The sequence below is a fragment of the Pseudophryne corroboree genome, chromosome 2 (assembly GCF_028390025.1).
Source record: "Pseudophryne corroboree isolate aPseCor3 chromosome 2, aPseCor3.hap2, whole genome shotgun sequence".
NCBI lineage: Eukaryota > Metazoa > Chordata > Amphibia > Anura > Myobatrachidae > Pseudophryne > Pseudophryne corroboree.
In genome coordinates this window covers 462,714,659-462,734,480 of record NC_086445.1, presented here as the reverse complement: position 1 = coordinate 462,734,480, position 19,822 = coordinate 462,714,659, and the positions used below count along the sequence as shown (strand labels likewise).

The window sequence follows — 19,822 nt, the reverse complement described above, 5'->3', positions numbered from 1 at the left end:
TAGTACAGTTAACACACTCCCCCCTCTTTATAACACCCTGGTACCGCAGAGGTATTGTTGGAGTTATGTGGAGGGCAGCGCTCCCTGTCAGCGTCTTTGTCTTATGATCTGCTGGGAGAAAATGGCGCTGGTGAGTGCTGGATCCACACTGAGAGGAAGCCCCACCCCCTGTTATGGCACGTGGCTTCCCGCACTTATTCTTTATACTGGCCTGAGGTTTTTATGTGTTAACAGTGGGATTAGCCCCTGTTAACTATGTGACCAGTGTAGGGTGAATGCGCTGGCTCAGGACGTCCCTCAAGCGCCGACATGTGTATGTTGCTGAGCCTTCCAGGAGCGCAGCCTGTCAGAGATGTGCTCCAACCCTCGTGCCGCCATACCCGCTGGCGACCTGCTGATCGGGACGCCGGCGCTGTACTCGCCACTCTTCTATCTTCTGGCTCTGTTAGGGGGTGGCGGCCATGCTGCGGGAGTGGGCGGTCGCCTCGTGGGCTTGCGATCATTTCCCTCAGGAGCTCAGTGTCCTGTCAGCGGAGTAGAGAACCATTAACTCTTTATTAAGTTGGTTCCTACTCCTTCCCTAAGTCCCATGAAGCAGGGAGACTGTTACCAGAAGCCTTCCTGTAAAATAACAAACTCTAGAAATAAAAAAAACTCCTAGAAGCTCCCCTAGCTGTGACCGACTCCTCCGGGCACATTTTCTAAACTGAGTCTGGTAGGAGGGGCATAGAGGGAGGAGCCAGCCCACACCATTAAACTCTTAAAGTGCCAGTGGCTCCTAGTGGACCCGTCTATACCCCATGGAACTAAATGGAACCCCAGCATCCTCTAGGACATAAGAGAAATAAGTTTTACACTACTCAACTTATTACACCACAAGTAAAACTGTGGGGGAGACCTGGGAAGAACCGCGCAGCGGGTGAGGACTGGGTGCACACCATGGCTGTGGGGCAGCTGGAGGTGTCATATGTAAATGTGTTTACGTCCAACTCTGAATCATGCTTATTGTGTATTATAAGCTACATAACATAAATATGTATAGGGGTTTTGTGTATAATGACCAAAAGTAAACGGTTCAGCAGTTGTTTCTGTGCAAATTGGCACAATCTGTGGTTTGCTTCTGCTGAGCTCAAGGGGCCTGATACAGGTTTATAAGCAAAGCAAAAAAGCACACAACTGGGCAAAACCATGCTGCACTGCAGGTGGGCTGATGTAACATGTGCAGAGACATTAGATTTGGGTGGGTTATATTGTTTCTGTGCAGGGTAAACAATGGCTGCTTTTGCATGTACTGTAGACCGCAAATGTTAGCTTTATTTTTACACTGCAATTTAGATTTCAGTTTGAACACACCCCACCCAAATTTAATCTCTCTGCACATACTACATCTGCCCCACCTGCAGTGCAATATGGTTTTGCCCAGTTGTGTGCTAATTTGCTTTACTTACAAACCCGAATCAGGCCCAATATTGTTTTCTGTAAACATAGAGATGTGCTTTACCCAAAAAGCTCTAAGTTGGGCTTAATGTCCACAAAGCATTATGACAGAAGGATTTGGGCTGGTTTAGATGTGTTTTAGCAAACTGCAGTCATTAAACTTCTTGATAACATTATATGAATGAAAACAGGAAGATCAAGGTCTCTGGAGACCACTTAAGAGTGTCCAAGCTTCGATACAATTTTCTGCCTGACCACCACAGACTATTCTCTGCTTTCTTTTCTCCATGCTCACTGTTCTAGACACAGTGGACCGGACTCAGATGTGGTTGGAGTGAGCATTGTGTAGCAGCAATGCACAAATATGGTAATGCAGCAGGAGGCATCTGGTATAAGTAGAAGCCTCTTGTATGCATTTGTGATCCAGTTCTGCATCCTAGGACGCAGCACTGAATCACTTGCAACACCATCAGCTAGCTGTGTGAGCAATCGAGGCATGCAGGCTGGCCGCCATAGCTTCTACAAAGAGGCTAGGAAATCTCCATCGGAAGACAGAGATCCTGGCCACGGCACTCCTCCAAGGAAATGGAGGCCTTTGCCACTGCCAAACGACTGCAGACCGTCAATCAAGTGATGTCGGCAGCCTTTCTGCTTCAAACGACGCAGGACCTGTACTGCACATGCACAGTACTGGTGCTGCATATGTACAAAGTACCGAACATGGACAACACTTACAATGAGATCTGAATTAGGCCGAGTGAACAAGACAGAAGAAAGTGTGTGGATTAAGAAGGGGTGTGGATTATTAGATCTACACTAAAAAGGTCTACAGTAAATGGAGGTCATTCCGAGTTGATCGCTCGCTGCCGATTTTCGCAGCGCAGCGATCAGGTGAATAAATGGCATTTCTGCGCATGCGTATGGACCGCAATAAGCACGCGCGACATACGGGTACACAGCTCTTTGTGGTTGTGCTCAGGTTCTAGCAAAGTTTTCCTTTGCACTGGCGGCCGCAAGAAGATTGACAGGAATGGGGCGTTATTGGGTGTCAACTGACCGTTTTCAGGGAGTGTTTGCAAAAACGCAGATGTGTCTGAAAAAACGCAGGCGTGGCTGGGCGTTCGCTGGGCAGGTGTATGACGTCAAATCCGGACAGGAATAGGCTGAAGTGATCACAAGCACTGAGTAAGTTCAGAGCTACTCTGAAACTGCACAAACTGTTTTTGCAGAGCTCGGCTGCACATGCTTTCGCACTTCTGCTAAGCTAAAATACACTCCCCAGTGGGCGGCGGCATAGCGTTTTCACGGCTGCTAAAACTAGCTAGCGAGCGATCAACTCGGAATGGCCCCCAATAGGTCTACCACTAATGGTAGACATGCATTAGGTCGACAGGGTCAAATGTTGACATAGAATAGGTAGACAGTAGAAAAGGTAGACAGGGTCAAAAATCGACAGACAAAAATCTAGACACAATATGTTTTGTTTTTGTGGGTGTTTTGTCACTTTTCTGCCACAAACAAGCACCAGTAGTGTACCACATCCCCTCGCATGGCCAGCTTCGCTCGCCAAGCTTCGGTCAAGTTACTATTCCCAGTCGTAGTCCACGTGAATGGTAAAGTATGAAAAAGTTGTAAAAAATTAATAACCCCACCCAAAATTCGTGTCGATCATATGTGTGTCAACCATTGTCATATCAACCTTTTGACCCTGTCGACCTTTTGAACTGACTACCTTTTACATGTCGACCTAATGCATGTCTACCATTACTGGTCGAACTGTTGACTGTAGACCTTTTTAGTTTAGATCTATAGACCGGATACCATTTCTCTGTTCAAGTAACAAATTCTCTGCGGTTTTGGTGACAAAATATACAATGGGAATAATTAATACAAAACTAGGCATGTTTTATATTTAATATTATTGCGGTTTTACATTTTGTGGGTAAAAGTGTGAGAATTGATTGCTTGCAGATTCCACCACTTAGTAAATCTAGCCCTCTGAGTGGGAGCAATTGTATGAATTGTACTGCAATAGTAAGAGGGTTAACCTTGAAACCAAAATGACAGATTCTTCAGGTTCGCTTGTTAATTTATAAAACTTTATTAAAGTTAGGATAAAAAAACAAAATGGTTTTCAGAAAGAAAATACACTACAGATCAGAAACTTGTTATGTAGAAGACCAAACACTATGGTATCTCCACATGTATTTTTCATGCAGAGCTGTCCTTGCTGATGTCATTAGGTACGGTTAAAGGTTTATTACTTCATTTTTGTCAAAGTGATATGATGAACAGATGAATATAAATTAACTGAAAATCATAATAAATTACCTGACCGAACTTAGCACAGTCAACAATTCATTCCACAACTGTGGGCCATAGAGCTTACAAAATGCTGTACCTGTGGGAGTCCCTGTAACTACACATTCAGTTCATATTGATAACCAAATCAAGGGGCGCAACTCAAGACAAGAGGATTTGGATTTTAATATAGAAAGCTATGAAATAGAAAATGTGTTACTTCAAGTAACAAGACTGCTTTCCTTTTGTATCCAGTTTGTCTCCTCGCGCAATACATAAATTACACTTACACTGTATCAATATAACCCGCAGTAATCTTTGTTTAAGAGTATTAGTCATTTCCTCAGAGGTCCTCTTTTCTGTGTACCGCTGGTCGGGAAAAGTCTTTGGCACAGCGAAAGCTCAGGTTATCCGAAGCAGAATCTGGGGTGTTGCCCATCCTGATGAACAGAAGCAAAGCAAAAAGTTAAATTATAATTTTACATTGTCAGGCAATGACTCACTAGCAAACATCTGACATACTGTATACTTACTGCACATTTCTACTTACTGTATGTCATTTTACAGTAAATGCCATTTATATATATATATATATATATATATATATGATTCCAATATTGGATACCTATGCAGGCAGACCTATAGGACAACTGCTGGAAAATTAAAGGGATATTTTTATCCTAAGTTTACAAGTGGATCCCTTCTGTTGGACTTCACTGATACTTTGAAAAACTGAGGAAATGCCAACCCAATGAGCCAAGAAAAATGAATGAAATATATATCTACATGCTGGAGAAGAATATAATTCATTAGGTGGCCTATAATAAGGAATCCCAATAAACGCTATCATATTCTGGGAATAATTTTCTTCAAGTTTTTTCAACTTGGTAATAAATATTTTTCAGTACAACTTTGGTTCAATTAGAACTTCATACCTTTTGAATACTACAGTTATTCCAATATAAACAGAGAGCTGTTATTTAGAAAACACCCCTGAAGAAGTCGATATAGACGAAACACGTTGGGTGAAAGCTCATTATATTGTTGTTTTTTTCCTTATACAAATAATGTTGAAATATACAACTGTATCTCCAATGTTAAAGAAAAGGAAAAGTTTTATGATAAGTTTTAAATCAAAATCTTTTAATAAAGAGATATATGTGATTCTAATATGGGTGTATAAATGTGTAAGGTCATCCTCTCTTTATATAACATCCACCAACAGTCATCCAATTATATCAGATTATAGAATAAGAGCGCTCCATAGAGATATTTCTTTATATATATATATATATATATATATATACACATACACACACATACAGTATATATCTAAAATCGTACAGCAAACATCCTGTACTTATAAATAATAGCATTTATAGTATGTCCGTATCAGGTTATGGGGGAGATTTATCAAATCTTGGAGAAAGATAAAGTACCAACCTATCAAATTCTAATTTTGCTTCCAATCTGAAAAATGATAGCTATCTCTACGAGTAACTTCTCTACTGTATCTCTCTCCAGGTTTTGATAACTCTCCCCCTATAACTGCTATGTGTATAAACAGATGGTAAAGCGGGGTAATTCGGTTAAGACAAAGATCGACTTAAGATAGAATATTTGTAATTAAACAACCAAACTATTTATTTTAGTATATTAAAAGCTGATAGAAAAATTCTTTAAGCTAAATCTTAAAATTTACAGTGTCACCAATAATAAACACCAATTAAGGCAACAAGTATATCTGCTTTTTTTTTTAATTGATTGCCCACAATTTCCTCATTCCAGGACTGCAAGTGAGCAGAGGGTGCAGAAACATCTAAACTACAAATGGATACTTAACTTACCTGGTAGACACTCGCGCTATATGATTGGCTGAGCCATCCTGGGTATCAATCCAAGAAGCACCACGCAGCACATACATCTTCTGTCTATGCTGTGTGGCCTCTCCAGGTGAGCTATATCCTGTGGATGTCCATTCCCAGGTGTTTCCCAGCATATCATACAGACCTGATATAAAACATAAAAAGCATAACTAACTCATTTTGCATTTATGTGCAAGCTTTGTGCAAACTACTCCAACAAATCAGAAACTTCCTTTTGTTGTCTAATTTGCAAGAGACAGAAAAAAGTATTTTGTGGATTGGTTGCTATAATTCTGTGCACATTTTGGAGTCAATTTATCATAAAATATTTGCAGGATACTTCTCTTAAAGAGCCTTTTTTTGGAGGAGCTCAACAAATAGTTTGTATCCTCAAGATGTACTATGAAGGGATTGCAGTAGACATCTCTGATATCTGCTGTGGTCCCTCCATTTCTGCCAGCATCTGCACAAGTTTCTATGGAAGCTGCAAAACTGCTGGATTTACCAAGCTCCAGATGGCGTTTTCCTTTATGAGTTACTAAATTGCAATTTTATAATCCGGAGAGACGGAGGCTCCCTATCCCTCATCCCCAGTGAACCATGTGCATTTGCTGCTGGGGACCCGAACCCAGAAGAAAAGTGATAGCTTTATGCTATAACTCTGCTTCCAGTTCTTCCCGAGGACGGGCACTTATCAGAGCCTGTCTCCTGGCAAGAGCATTTTATACATATGCATGAAAATATTCATTATCTCATTGTGATGTGGGCAAAAAACATTTAACAAATCCACAGTAAAAATGCACACTGTGATAAATATGCACCTCAATTTTAGTGCATTACAGGTTGAGTATCCCTTATCCAAAATCCTTGGGACCAGAGGTATTTTGGATATCGGATTTTTCCGTATTTTGGAATAATTGCATACTATAATGAGATATCATGGTGATGGGACCTAATTATAAGCACAGAATGCATTTATGTTACATATGCACCTTATACACACAGCCTGAAGGTTATTTTAGACAATATTTTTTATAACTTTGTGCATTAAACAAAGTTTGTTTACATTGAGCCATCAAAAAAGAAAGGTTTCACTATTTCACTCTCACTCAAAAAAGTCCGTAATTCGGAATATTACGTATTTCGGAATATTTGGATATGGGATACTCAACCTGTATAAGGTTTCCACAATTTTAGTGCATTATAAGTTATAAACCTCAATGCCTTGGAAGTCAGAAATTACATCGACAAATGTCACAACAGCTTTGTCATACTCTGCACAGCTGAAATTCAGGAAGCAGTCATTTATACTGTAGTTCACACCATAAATTAGCAATTGTCACATAAAAAGAAATTAAATAGGATTTTAATTCCTACTGGTAAATCCTTTTCTCATAGTCCATAAGGGATATTGGGGAAACTAGTACGATGGGGTATAGACGGGGTCCAATGGAGCCAGTGCACTTTAAATTTTCTTCCCTGGGTGTGCTGGCTTCTCCCCTCTATGACCCCTCCCGCAGGCAGTTATAGGTAAAAAACGTGCCCGAAGGAGAAAGGACATATACGAGAGATGGAATATGAGAACAAAGGGTGGTGAGATTTATACACCAGCACACCACAACCAGCAACGGCTGTTAACAATAACAGCAACAGCTGAACAGGTAACTAGAGAGCAAGAACCTGCAGAAAAGTCCACGCACAGTGGCGGGCGCCCAATATCCCTTATGGACTACGAGAAAAGGATTTACTGGTAGGTATTAAAATCCTATTTTCTCTAGCATCTATAAGGGATATTGGGGGAAACTAGTACGATGGGGACGTCCCAAAGCTTCCAGAATGGGCGGGAACATGCGGAGACTGCTGCAGCACCGCCTGCCCAAACTGGGTATCCTCTTTGGCCAGGGTATCAAATTTGTAGAACTTCACAAAAGTGTTCTTCCCCGACCAGGTAGCCGCTTGGCATAGTTGCAAGGCAGAGACTCCACGGGCAGCCTCCCAGGAAGATCCCACTGACCTTGTAGGGTGGGCCTTCAGAGACTTAGGAACATGTAAGGCTGCCGACACATAGGCATGTTGGATAGTAAACCTAATCCAACGAGCAATGGACTGCTTTGAAGCAGGACAACCTTTTTTTCTGCGCATCATAGAGCACAAACAAGGAATCCGTCTTCTTGACCCGAACTGTGCACTTGATGTCAAAGTCGAAAATATTACAGAACACACATCACGTACAAACTGCACACACATGCCCACTGCACGTGCACTTGTTCTGCAGTGCGTGCACATGTACGCACTTTGCGTATGGTCGCTCCCGCGGTCCTGCGCATCGTCGCGTGGTATGGGTATTTACAGCAGAGTTTGTGTACGCATGGAGGGCCATCAGAACACATTACATATTTAATCCAAATAGTGCACAATGTACACAGTCTCCTTGCACCACATCAGAAAGTTATAGCTGTTTAAATGGTTGCAGAACAAAGGGATTCACCTTTACAGGATAAGAGGGGACAGACTAAGGTTATAAGGTGGTATTTGGTATCCAGCTGTAGGGTATTTTAAGGGTAACATTCCGGTGTTGGTCTTCTGAAGATCGCATGTTCCTGCAGATAGTTATGTGCAGAAGCAAAATATAGATATAAACTGTATTTACTCTATATTATGTATGCGGCGGGAATCCAGAGGAGACCACCCACAAGAGCAGTTGAGAAAGACATTGCCTACCTTTTCAAATCAACCTATGACCTCTCCTGTACTGTAAAAGTGCATTCCTGTGTCCAATGGACAAAGAGATTACAGTATCCATTGTATTGCTTTTGGAAGAATTGTATAAATAAAGCCTGCTGCAGCCTGGCCACACACAAGACTCACAAAGTTATCTATCAGATGACCGGGGACCGGCCGGGTTGCGCAAGCGAATCCACTCACGTATGTACATTGACTGTAGCCATTATTATGTTATATTGTTTTGTATTGTAGTGTATAATTTGTATTGTAAACCCCCTTTCAGAAATAATCCACTGTGGTGTCGGAACTCAGCGGTAAAATCACAATTGGTGTTGTGTCCTAATTGCCCTGCTAAGGTTTAAAGTGTACTATTATTGCATAGCATTGCTGTAGAAGGTTTAAAAGTGTATCTCTGGGTGTGTATGCGCTGTGAGTACTTTGTACCGTCAGCGCGGCGTGTGTACGCAAAGTCCGTACACTACGGAACCCTTTTACACTAATAGCGTAAAAGGTGCGTAGTGTGAATTAAGTATATCGGCCGCAGCGGCTAAAGGTTTAAAGTGTATTTAAAGTGTGTTTAAGGTATAGCTTTCATTCCTGTAAAGATAATCAGCATTATCATTGACATAGATCTTCAAAGCACGCACAACATCCAAAGACTCCACAGGAGCTGAAGCGTCAGAACTGGACAGAAGCACAATAGGTTGATTCAGGTGGAACGCTGAGACAACCTTCGGCAGGAATAGCGGTCTAGTCCGGAGCTCTGCTCTGTCCTCGTAAAAGACCAAGTAGGGACTTTTACATGCTGAGGCCCCCAATTCTGAGACACGTCGAGCAGAAACCAGGGCCAGTAACATCACTGTCTTCCACGTGAGGTACTTATTATTTATTTATTAACAGTTTCTTATATAGCGCAGCAAATTCTGTTGCGCTTTACAATTGGAAATAACAATGATATAACAAACTGGGTAATAAACAGTCATAGACGTAGGAAGGCCACAGAGTGGAGGACAGCCCGATGAAAGTCCTGCAATCGTGAGTGGGAGCGAGTAATGAGTGTGGATGAGAGACGCAGGTCTTGTGAAGAGCAAAGAGGTCGGGCTGGGAGATATTTTGAGATAAGCGAAGTGATGTACGTTGGTGTAGAGTGGTTAATGGCCTTGTGTGTGAGTAAAAGTATTTTATACTGAATGCGATAGAATACAGGTAACCAATGGAGGGACTGTGGATCTGCAGATGATGAACGTCTAGCGAGGAAGATTAGCCTCGCTGCTGCATTCAGAATGGATTGTAGTGTGGAGAGACTCGTTTAGGGAAGACCAGTTAAGAGACTATTGCAATTATCAATGTGGGAGATAATGAGAGCGTGGATTAGAGTTTTAGCAGTGTCTTGTGTAAGGTATGGTCGTATTTTGGATGTTTTTTAGATGCATGTCTTCTACCGTCAAACCAGGAAGACTGTAGAAATGTCAACACTACATCCAAATCCCAGGGTGCCGTAGGCGGCACAAAAGGAGGTTGTATGTAGAGTACCCCTTGCAAGAAGGTCTGAACTTCTGGCAACACTGCCAATTTCTTCTGAAAGAAAATGGAGAAAGCTGAAATCTGGACCTTAATGGAACCCACACGTAAGCCCTTATCCACACCAGCCTGCAGGAAACGTCCTAAGTGAAACACTGCAGGTGGAAACGTGCGTTCCTCGCACCAAGAGACATATCTCGTCCAAATACAGTTGTGCTCATAAGTTTACATACCCTAGCAGAATTTGTGATTTTCTGGCCATTTGTCAGAGAATATGAATGATAACTCACAAACTTTTCTTTCACTCATGGTTAGTGGTTGGGTGAAGCCATTTATTGTCAAACTGTGTTTACTCTTTTTAAATCATAATGACAACAGAAACTACCCACTGTATGATAGTGTTTTGACGTCACAGGTTTCCTGGCCTGGACCATGGTTGCAATAACCTTTTTGGAAAGGCCCTTGTGAGCTAGGATGTTTCGCTCAACCTCCATGCCGTCAAATGAGGTCGCCATAAGTCCGAGTAGATGAACGGTCCTTGTTGAAGAAGATCGCTTCTTAGTGGTAGCAGCCACTTAGTGGTAGAGGCCAGAGGAGAGTACTGTCGAACTCCAGCTTGTAGCCCTGAAAAATGAGCTCCCTGTCCCAGGCATCCTGGCAGGAGGACTCCCAGACGTGGCTGAAGTGATGCAGTGGAACTCCCACCTTGAGATCCCCTTGGGGTGGGTTGGCACTGTCATGCTGAGGCTTTAGTGGAAGCAGAACTGGTTGATTGTTCCTGAGGACTGGTACTTCCATGTTTCCTGGACTTACCTCTGGTACCTCTAGCCGCATTGGAGGTACCTCTGGCATTTGACTGAAATGTGCGAGACCAAAAGGACTGGACTGATGGTCCTGGATAGGAACGTCTCGCCGGGGGGCCCCAGAGGGTAGAAATGTGGATTTCCCAGCAATAACCTTGGAAATCCAGGCATCCAGCTCAACCCCAAAAATCCATTCCCCAGAAAAAGGGGAGGGACTCCACATTACGTTTTGATTCTGAGTCCGCAATCCACTGATGCAAACACAAGGCCCTGCGCACCGCCACCGCCATGGCCGACGTCCGAGGATTGATGTTCCCCATCTCCTTGAGGAAATCATAGAGGACACGAGTAGTGTCCTGAATGTGTTTCAGGAGGGTAACCATGGTAACTAAGGGCATATCCCCTGAGAGACCCCCCCTGAATTTGCATGGCACAAGAATGAATGGCATGGGTCATCCAGCAACCCGCGATGACCGGTCTTTGTGCAGTGTATATAGATTTTAGGGTAGTCTCTATCTTTCTATCCCCAGGATCCTTAATAGAAAAGGAGCCAGGGGCAGGCAGCACCACCTTCTTATACAGGCGAGAGACTGAGACATCCACCCCAGGGGGTTCTCCCAAACTTTTTTACCTTGAGGAGCAAATGGAAAAGTGCGCAAAAACTTTTTGGACACTTGGAATTTTTTGTCTGGATTCTTCCAGGCCTGTTTAAATAAGTCATCTAACTCTGGAGATTCAGGGAAAGTAACATTGGGCGTTCAATACCCTGAGTAGAATCGGGATGCCCACTAACGGGATCCGGGTCATCCCCATCATCCTGGACATCATCTGTATCAGAGAGCAGAGCAAGTAAACCACGCTTCTGGGGACCTGCATGAGAGAGGGGGGATGTGCAACAGCCCTAGCAGCTAAATCTGCAACAGCTTGTTACAGTAGCTGAGTTTTCTGCACATTAGCAGTGAGCTGGGAAGACATATCTGACATCATAGTTTTAAGAGATCCTAACCAGTGGGGCTCTGTACCCTCTCCCCCAACCTCTTCACTAATTTGTGAAGATTGACTGCATTGCTCACAGGAAACACAGTCATTAGATAATGGAGAGAATCTGGTGTGACAGATCCTGCACAGCTTGTGTTCACCCATATTCACAGTAAGGACAAACACATACACTTACACACAGACAGTTATAATGCAAGCCTGCTTTTCCTACTGTATCTGAGAGGGGATACACAGAGAGGGAGAAATACCAGCACAGCCCCAGTGAGACTGTCAGCTCTGTATCACAATAACACTAATAAATGCAGTCCTGAATAGGCTCAGAATAGTGTACAACAGCGGCTCTCCCCCTTTAGCTACACCCTGTACCAGTTTCCAGCGTGTCTGTGAGGCAGGAAGCGCCGAGTGTGTGCTGCTGATGGCTTCTGTAAGCAGAGGAAGGCACCAAACGCTGCTGGTCCCGCTCTGAGGCGGGCGCCGGAGCTATACACAAATATTTATACTGGCAAAGTCTCCCCTAAGCTTAAAACCTCACACAAGTGCTTGGTTAAGCGTGTATGTGCCAGTGTAGTCACGGGGAATCCTAGCGGGACCCCCGAGGGATGGTCCCGTACATCGCGTCCGTGATCTGCCGCACTTTGAACCGGGGAACCGCCTAGTGGGGCACCCAGTACTCCCCACCGATGTCACCTTCAGGCAGCGTTAGGGGTGTGTGGCGTGCTGCGGCTGTGACAGCCAAGGCGCAGTGCCCAGCTGAACAAACAGCACCTCAGCGGGTAACTGGTTCTGCACCTCGCAAGGCCGGTGACCGTCCTACCCCTAACTCCCGCGGTGCAGGTATGTTGTTGCTCAGACAGTATATCGAAAAAAATAAAAGACTGAAATTGAAGAAAACTCTCTGGAGCTGCATCCTCTCCTAAGGGCACTTTTTTTCTAAACTGCCTGTGGGAGGGGGCATAGAGGGGAGGAGCTAGCACACTCAGTGAAGAAAATTTAAAGTGCACTGGCTCCTTTGGACCCCGTCTATACCCCATTGTACTAGTTTCCCCCAATATCCCTTATGGATGCTAAAGAAATTATTTTTAAAATGACTATTTTTGGGAGATCATTTTACATCAGTTCTACTTCTTTTCACATGTGGCAGATTATGTGACATAGCATGAGTGTCGTTCTTACATTTCTGTGTTTTCTATTTTTTAGGACATTTTACGACACTGTTTTGTAGCCATAGTCTGTCAGTAAATTTCTTATAACTGTTTTGTTCCATTAGTGTTATTTTTGTCACATTAAATCCAGCCTAATAACATTCTGATTTAGTGTTCTTAGAGAATGCATGTCAGACTTGTATTTTACATCACTATATTTATGCAGTAAATTGTTGAATTACAGTATCTCCTATTAAAATTAAATTGTGATTGCATTTAGGGATAAATCAGGGAACAATTGAAGACTTCATTACAGTATCAGCTCTTGAATTTGACAGATTATTATGGGGAAATAGTCCCTTTTAGATTTTTTTTTTTATTGGGGGGGGGGGGGGGGGGGGCGGGGGGGGGGGTGTTAATAAAATACCCTCATACTCACAACACATATGTCCAGGATACATATAGAGCAACAAGGGAAGAGTGTATATTGATGGAGCCAATGAAAAAGTAGATGATCACCTACCATAAGCATTCTGTGGGGGAAATGCAGCTACAGGAGACACACCGTGATAACCATCCTCAGCAGAGTCCATTGTAGGGAACTTCCCCTGCAATGTTGAAGCATTTTGTCAGAAAATAAATTGAATAGATAATTCATATACTGTATATGTTCCAATAAATAATTAGGGTGCAAATATACACAAAAATAAGAATTTACTCACCGGTAATTCTATTTCTCGTAGTCCGCAGTGGATGCTGGGGACTCCGTAAGGACCATGGGGAATAGACGGGCTCCGCAGGAGACTGGGCACTCTAAAGAAAGATTAGGTACTATCTGGTGTGCACTGGCTCCTCCCTCTATGCCCCTCCTCCAGACCTCAGTTAGGGAAACTGTGCCCGGAAGAGCTGACATTACAAGGAAAGGATTTTGGAATCCAGGGTAAGACTCATACCAGCCACACCAATCACACCGTACAACTCGTGATAACCTTACCCAGTTAACAGTATGAACAACAACTGAGCATCACTCAACGGATGGCTCATAACAATAACCCTTTATTAAGCAATAACTATATTCACGTATTGCAGAAAGTCCGCACTTGGGACGGGCGCCCAGCATCCACTACGGACTACGAGAAATAGAATTACCGGTGAGTAAATTCTTATTTTCTCTAACGTCCTAGTGGATGCTGGGGACCATGGGGATTATACCAAAGCTCCCAAACGGGCGGGAGAGTGCGGATGACTCTGCAGCACCGAATGAGCAAACACAAGGTCCTCCTCAGCCAGGGTATCAAACTTGTAGAACTTTGCAAAAGTGTTTGAACCCGACCAAGTAGCCGCTCGGCAAAGCTGTAAAGCCGAGACCCCTCGGGCAGCCGCCCAAGAAGAGCCCACCTTCCTTGTGGAATGGGCTTTCACTGATTTTGGATGCGGCAATCCAGCCGCAGAATGAGCCAGCTGAATCGTGCTACAGATCCAGCGAGCAATAGTTTGCTTTGAAGCAGGAGCACCCAGCTTATTGGGTGCATACAGAATAAACAGCGAGTCAGTCTTCCTGACTCCAGCCGTTCTGGAAACATATATTTTCAAAGCCCGGACTACGTCCAGCAACTTGGAGTCCTCCAAGTCCCGAGTAGCCGCAGGGACCACAATAGGTTGGTTCAAATGAAACGATGATACCACCTTTGGGAGAAATTGGGGACGAGTCCGCAATTCTGCCCTGTCCATATGGAAGATCAAATAAGGGCTTTTACATGACAAAGCCGCCAATTCTGATACACGCCTCGCCGATGCTAAGGCCAACAGCATGACCACTTTCCACGTGAGATACTTTAGTTCCACGGTCTTAAGTGGTTCAAACCAGTGGGATTTCAGGAAATCCAACACAACGTTAAGATCCCAAGGTGCCACTGGTGGCACAAAAGGGGGCTGAATATGCAGCACTCCCTTTACAAACGTCTGAACCTCAGGCAGTGAAGCCAGTTCTTTTTGAAAGAAAATGGATAGGGCCGAAATCTGGACCTTTATGGACCCTAATTTCAGGCCCATAGTCACACCTGACTGTAGGAAGTGCAGAAATCGACCCAGCTGGAATTCCTCTGTAGGGGCCATCCTGGCCTCACACCAAGCAACATATCTTCGCCATATGCGGTGATAATGCTTAGCTGTTACATCCTTCCTAGCCTTTATCAGCGTAGGAATCACTTCATCCGGGATGCCCTTTTCCGTTAGGATCCGGCGTTCAACCGCCATGCCGTCAAACGCAGCCGCGGTAAGTCTTGGAACAGACAGGGCCCCTGTTGCAACAGGTCCTGTCTGAGAGGCAGAGACAATGGGTCCTCTGTGATCATCTCTTGTAGTTCTGGGTACCAAGTCCTTCTTGGCCAATCCGGAACGATGAGTATTGTTCTCACTCCTCTTTTTCTTACTATTCTCAGTACCTTGGGTATGAGAGGAAGAGGAGGGAACACATATACCGACTGGAACACCCAGGGTGTCACTAGCGCGTCCACAGCTATCGCCTGAAGGTCCCTTGACCTGGCGCAATATCTTTTTAGCTTTTTTAGTTGAGGCGGGACGCCATCATGTCCACCTGTGGCAGTTCCCATCGATTTGCAATCTGTGTGAAGACTTCTTGGTGAAGTCCCCACTCTCCCGGGTGGAGGTCGTGTCTGCTGAGGAAGTCTGCTTCCAGTTGTCCACTCCCGGAATGAACACTACTGACAGTGCTTGTACGTGAATCTCCGCCCAACGAAGAATCTTTGTGGCTCTGCCATCGCCACCCTGCTTCATGTGCCGCCCTGGCGGTTTACATGGGCGACCGCCGTGATGTTGTCTGACTGAATCAGCACTGGTTGGTCTCAAAGCAGGGGCTCCGCTTGACTCAGGGCGTTGTATATGGCCCTTAGTTCCAGTATATTTACGTGCAGACAAGTCTCCTGACTTGACCACAGCCCTTGGAAGTTTCTTCCCTGAGTGACTGCCCCCCATCCGCGGAGGCTTGCATCCGTGGTCACCAGAACCCAGTCCTGTATGCCGAACCTGCAGCCCTCGAGGAGATGAGCACTCTGCAGCCACCACAAAAGAGACACCCTGGCCCTCGGGGACAGGGTGATCAGCCGATGCATCTGAAGATGCGATCCGGACCACTTGTCCAACAGATCCCACTGAAAGATCCTCGCATGGAACCTGCCGAAGGGAATGGCTTCGTATGAGGCCACCATCTTTCCCAGGACTCGCGTGCAGTGATGCACCGACACCTGTTTTGGTTTTAGGAGGTCTATGACCAGAGTCACTAACTCCTGGGCCTTCTCCTCCGGGAGAAACACCTTCTTCTGTTCTGTGTCCAGAATCATACCCAGGAAGGGCAGACGCGTCGTAGGAATCAGCTGCGACGTTGGAATATTCAGAATCCAGCCGTGCTGTTGCAACACTTCCTGAGAGTGTGCTACGCTGATCAACAACTGCTCCCTGGACCTCGCCCTAATGAGGAGATCGTCCAAGTACGGGATAACCGTGACTCCTTGCTTCCGAAGGAGTACCATCATTTCGGCCATTACCTTGGTAAATACTCTTGGTGCCGTGGACAGACCAAACGGCAACGTCTGGAATTTGTAATGACAGTCCTGTACCACAAACCTGAGGTACTCCTGGTGAGGTGGATAAATGGGGACATGCAAGTAAGCATCCTTGATGTCCAGAGATACCATAAAATCCCCCTCTTCCAGGCTTGCAATGACCGCTCTGAGCGATTCCATTTTGAACTTGAATTTTTTCATATAAATGTTCAAGGATTTTAAATTCAGAATGGGTCTTACCGAACCGTCCGGTTTCGGTACCACAAACAGTGTGGAATAGTAACCCCTTCCGTGTTGAAGGAGGGGGACCATTATTATCACTTGCTGGAGGTACAGCTTGTGAATTGCCGCCAGGACTACCTCCCTTTCCGTGGGGGAAGCTGGCAAGGCTGATTTTAGGTAACGGTGAGGGGGAGTCACTTCGAACTCCAGCTTGTATCCCTGAGATACAATTTGTATAGCCCAAGGATCCACCTGTGAGCGAACCCACTGGTTGCTGAATTTTCGGAGACGCGCCCCCACCGCTCCTGGCTCCGCCTGTGGAGCCCCAGCGTCATGCGGTGGACTTAGTGGAAGCCGGGGAGGACTTTTGTTCCTGGGAACTAGCTGCATGGTGCAGCTTCTTTCCTCTACCCCTGCCTCTGGCAAGAAAGGATGCACCACTGACCTTCTTGCTTCTCTGAGAACGAAAGGACTGCATTTGATAATACGGTGCTTTCTTAGGCTGTGAGGATGTCAGAATTCGTTTGGATCTCCCAGTGTGAAAACATATTAGTAGGGACTGAGGTTCACGGAATAATAACTAGTTTATTAAAGCAACGTACAACTGTAAACAATAAATATAAAGCAGGAATAACTAGAGAACACAAAGGGAAAACTGAGGGGACATGGGATGCCAGGAAACTGTGAGTACATGAGAATGATATAGACTGTGGTAGAGTATGCATGTACCAGGGTTGCAGGATTGCACTGTAGCTGGACTGCAGGACTGCACTGTAACTGGAACACAGGATGGCACTGATGATTTGTAAACTTGTGAACGGTGACTAAAGGTGCTGATGAGTTAAGGAGCTTGTGAATGATGATTTAAGACACTGGTGATTTGCAGACTTGTAAATGATGACTGAAGATGCTGATGAGTTAAGGAACTTGTGAATGATGACTGAAAACACTGGTGATTTGCAGACTTGTAAATGGTGACTGAAGATGCTGATGAGTTAAGGAACTTGTGAATGATGATTGAAAACACAGATGATTTGCAAAGTTGTAAGCGATGACTGAAGACGCTGATGATTCAAGGAACCTGAGAATAATGGTTAAAGACACTGGTGGTTTACAGAGTAGTAAATGGTGACTGGAGACGCTGACGATTCCAGGAACTTGAGAATGAAAATTAAAGACACTGGTGGTTTGCAGAGTAGTAAACGGTGACTGAAGACGCTGATGATTCCAGGAACTTGAGAATAATAATTAAAGACACTGGTGATTTGCAAAGTAGTAAACGGTGACTGAAGACGCTGATGATTCCAGGAACTCGAGAAGAACAATTAAAGACACTGGTGGTTTGCAAAGTAGTACACGGTGACTGGAGACACTGGTGATTCTAGGAACTCGAGAATAACAATTAAAGACACTGGTGGTTTGCAGAGTAGTACACGGTGACTGGAGACACTGATGATTCTAGGAACTTGAAAATGATAATTAAAGACACTGGTGGTTTGCAGAGTAGTAAACGGTGACTGAAGACGCTGATGATTCCAGGAACTTGAGAATAATAATTAAAGACACTGGTGGTTTGCAAAGTAGTACACGGTGACTGGAGACACTGATGATTCTAGGAACTTGAAAATAATACTTAAAGACTCTGATGCAGACACTGACTCCCAGCACGCTGATGACCGAGACACATTAAAGTCCAGAAGCTGCTTGAGAACGCTGGAAGCTGTGCAGCAGTTAATGCTGGAAGCACCGGAGACACTGGGGTAGACTGCGGAGAAACCCGCCGGGAACAAGAGCACTGGCAGTTCTTTGGTCGATTTAGCAGCAGAGATCAGCATGACCAGGACCAGGAGCTGTAACAATCTTGACTCGATGAACTGGCAACAGGGAGCCTGTGTGGCTGGCCTAAGTAGTGAGTACAGGTGCTGCTCACAGCTGTGGTAGCAGCTACTAATCAAGCTGCAGATACAGAGCAGAACTCTGAACACCAGAGCAGAGAGCGCCACCCCAGGCATGGAAGAGAAACTACATGGGATTGTGACAGAGGAAACCTGAGGCAAGAAAGTCGACTTTCCAGCTGTCGCTGTGGACACAAGGTCCGAGAGGCCGTCCCCAAACAATTCCTCACCCTTATAAGGCAAAACCTCCATGTGTTTTTTAGAATCGGCATCCCCTGTCCATTGCCGAGTCCATAAGACCCTCCTGGCAGAAATGGACATTGCATTAATTCTAGAGCCCAGCAGGCAAATGTCCCTCTGGGCATCCCGCATATATAAGACGGCGTCTTTTATATGGCCCAGGGTTAGCAAGACAGTATCCCTGTCCAGGGCATCTATGTCCTCTGACAGAGTATCTGTCCATGCTGCTACAGCGCTACACATCCAGGCTGAAGCAATAACTGGTCTCAGTAGAGTACCAGAGTGTGTATACACTGACTTCAAGATAGCTTCCTGCTTCCTATCCGCAGGATCCTTTAGGGCGGCCGTATCCTGAGACGGCAGGGCCACCTTCTTAGATAAGCGTGTCAGCGCCTTGTCTACCCTAGGGAGGATTCCCAACGTAACCTGTCCGTTGGCGGGAAAGGGTACGCCAGCAGTAATTTTTTGGAAATCACCACTTTCTTATCAGGGGAACTCCACGCTTCTTCACATAACTCATTTAATTCATGTGACGGGGGAAAAGTCACTGCCTGCTTTTTCTCCCCAAACATATACACCCTCTTGTCAGGGACAGGGTTAACCTCTGAAATGTGCAATACATCTTTCATTGCAATAATCATGTAGCGGATGGCCTTGGTCATCTTAGGCTGTAATTGTGCCTCATCATCGTCGACACTGGAGTCGGACTCCGTGTCGGCATCTGTGTCAACCATCTGAGATAGTGGGCGTTTATGAGACCCTGACGGCCTCTGAGTCGCCTGGGCAGGCCCGGGTTGAGACCCTGGCTGTCCCAAGGCTGCAGCGTCATCAAACCTTGTATGCAAGGAGCTTACATTATCATTTAAGACCTTCCACATATCCATCCAATCAGGTGTCGGCCCCGACGGCGGCGACACCACATTTATCCGCACTTGCTCCGCCTCCACGTAACCCTCCTCATCAAACATGTCGACACAGCCGTACCGACACACAGCAGACACACAGGGAATGCTCTGACTGAGGACAGGACCCCACAAAGGCCTTTGGGGAGACAGAGAGAGAGTATGCCAGCACACACCACAGCGCTATATA

At 45.1% G+C, this 19,822-nt stretch overlaps 1 protein-coding gene across 4 annotated transcripts in view; it reads right to left on the bottom strand.

Annotated features, from left to right (window-relative positions):
- Positions 1-3,514: 3,514 nt before the first annotated feature.
- The window catches only part of SUMF2 (sulfatase modifying factor 2), a 131,906-nt gene continuing 115,598 nt past the window's right edge, over positions 3,515-19,822 (bottom strand). For all 4 annotated transcript variants that reach the window (XM_063953765.1, XM_063953767.1, XM_063953764.1 and 1 more), the window contains exons 7-9: positions 13,316-13,400; positions 5,586-5,748; positions 3,515-4,178 (exon numbers count right to left, since the gene is read on the bottom strand). In XM_063953765.1, the coding sequence (XP_063809835.1) occupies positions 4,082-4,178; positions 5,586-5,748; positions 13,316-13,400 (345 nt within the window). In that variant the 3' untranslated portion in view covers positions 3,515-4,081. The remainder of the gene's footprint in view (positions 4,179-5,585; positions 5,749-13,315; positions 13,401-19,822) is intronic.